This window comes from Austrofundulus limnaeus, unplaced genomic scaffold (assembly GCF_001266775.1).
Source record: "Austrofundulus limnaeus strain Quisiro unplaced genomic scaffold, Austrofundulus_limnaeus-1.0 Scaffold656, whole genome shotgun sequence".
NCBI lineage: Eukaryota > Metazoa > Chordata > Actinopteri > Cyprinodontiformes > Rivulidae > Austrofundulus > Austrofundulus limnaeus.
The window spans coordinates 191,183-193,377 of NW_013953058.1; the positions used below are offsets into that span (position 1 = coordinate 191,183).

General features: G+C 41.8%; 1 protein-coding gene across 5 annotated transcripts in view; it reads left to right on the plus strand.

The window, feature by feature from the left end:
- The window catches only part of LOC106531603 (probable palmitoyltransferase ZDHHC16), a 20,186-nt gene that overhangs the window by 10,964 nt on the left and 7,027 nt on the right, over positions 1 to 2,195 (plus strand). For 4 of the 5 annotated variants that reach the window (XM_014027507.1, XM_014027508.1, XM_014027510.1 and 1 more), the window contains exons 5-8: positions 709 to 737; positions 849 to 982; positions 1,380 to 1,465; positions 1,539 to 1,662. In XM_014027507.1, the coding sequence (XP_013882961.1) occupies positions 709 to 737; positions 849 to 982; positions 1,380 to 1,465; positions 1,539 to 1,662 (373 nt within the window). The remainder of the gene's footprint in view (positions 1 to 708; positions 738 to 848; positions 983 to 1,379; positions 1,466 to 1,538; positions 1,663 to 2,195) is intronic. The other variant, XM_014027512.1, reaches the window with a different exon arrangement.

The window sequence follows — 2,195 nt, forward strand, 5'->3', positions numbered from 1 at the left end:
CGGGACACCTCTACTGTAAGATGGTACTATAAGATGGTACAGTAAGATGGTACTGTAAGATGGTACAGTAGGATGGTACTGTAAGATGGTACTGTAAGATGGTACTGTAGGATGGTACTGTAAGATGGTACAGTATGATGGTACAGTAGGATGGTACTGTAAGATGGTACTGTAAGATGGTACTGTAGGATGGTACAGTAAGATGGAACTGTAGGATGGTACAGTAAGATGGTACAGTAAGATGGTACAGTATGATGGTACTGTGGGATGGTACAGTAAGATGGCACTGTAGGATGGTACTGTAGGATGGTACAGTAAGATGGTACTGTAAGATGGTACTATAGGATGGTACAGTATGATGGTACAGTAAGATGGTACTATAGGATGGTACAGTATGATGGTACAGTATGATGGTACAGTAAGATGATACTGTAAGATGGTACAGTAAGATGGTACTGTATGATGGTACAGTATGATGGTACAGTAAGATGGTACTGTAGGATGGTACTGTAGGATGGTACAGTAAGATGGTACTGTAGGATGGTACTGTAGGATGGTACAGTAAGATGGTACTGTAGGATGGTACAGTATGATGGTACAGTATGATGGTACTATAGGATGGTACTGTTAACTGTTCCAAAGAACCTCCTTCAGAAGATCTGAACTATAAATTCAGGTTTTTAATCCTTCATTATAAAACTGTTTCAGATGTGTCCTGAAGATGGACCACCACTGCCGTATCCTTTCAGTTTTAAACAAAAAAAGAAAAAGAACGGTACATAAAAATGTGTTTAGTTTTACTCCAAGTGCTGCTCTGTTTGTGTGTACTTAACTAAAGTTATTTCCAGCCTGGCTGAACAACTGTGTGGGCCACTTCAACCACCGCTACTTCTTCTCTTTTTGCCTCTACATGACATTAGGCTGCATCTACTGCAGCTTCAGCAGCTGGGACATGTTTCTGGATGCTTACAGCGCTGTAGAGGTGAGGCTGGTTCAGGTGGGACGTTACTGCGTGTCTGGTTGTTCTGAGCACCAGGATGTTTTCACCAGCAGCACCTGTCAGGATGTGTCAGATAGTAGATATTTGATCTCAGGTGGTAAACAGAGAGAAACACGAGACCTGAAAATGATCTTCAGTTATATCTACATCTGATTAAGGATCAGATGTAGTTGGTAAGGAAACGACTCCAGACTTTGAGAGACAATTAAAGGTAAAGTTTAGAATTCACGTTTCCACAGAGTTCTGTATTTTAAGTAGAAATATGGTTGCAGAGATGAAAATGGATGTAGTTCACTGATGCAGATTTGGTATCATTTGAAAGTGAAATAACTGCATGATAGACTTTAGCTTTAACACAAAAGATTTTTGTCTGTTTCAGAGTTACAATCAGACCCCTCCTCCAGACCAAAGCTTCAAAGAAAGCACCGCTCACAAGTGTATTATCTTCCTCTGGGTATTGACCAGGTGAGCAGTACTCTCATGAAAACTCATGAAGCTGATTCAGATATTCAGATGTTCTCCTGCCTTACACCTGCAGCACAGTTGCAGTAGCTCTGGGTGGACTCACCTTGTGGCATGCCAGACTCATCAACAGAGGCGAGACCAGCGTGGAGCGCCACATCAACCGCAAAGAGACCAAAAGACTGAGGGAGAGGGGAAAGGTACGTCCTCCATTAGACAATCAGCAGGAGTGCTGCAGAATCCACTGTGAATGGGCCATGAAGGTTTCACCTCACACTACTTTATAAAACTATGTAAATCCATCCATAAATCCATTTACCCACCTGCTTGTTGCAGAGGCAGCTGCTCAAAGACGGAGGCCCAGATATATTTTTCCAGAGTCACTGACCGTGTTTCCATCGAGGCTTTTTGATGTGCATTTAGAAGTGTCATGGAAAAAAAAAAGTCATGGAAACAGCAAAATTAAAAAAACAATCCTCAATTCACTAAAAAGTTTTTACGCTCGCTTGAGGTGGTTTTTGGATGATTCGCAAAGTAGTTAATGTGCAAAACGGGAGATGGAAACATGTTTGCTGAATAAATTCTGACGTAGCGCATATTTACCTCGTGACGTTCAGCTGTTTCCACTTTCCTGCCTCGTCCAGGATGTTATTATAAATGCGTGAAAACATGGCTTTTATTTCCCCACGTCTCCTGGCAGCGTTAAACATAGCCTGTACTAGCTGAATAGATA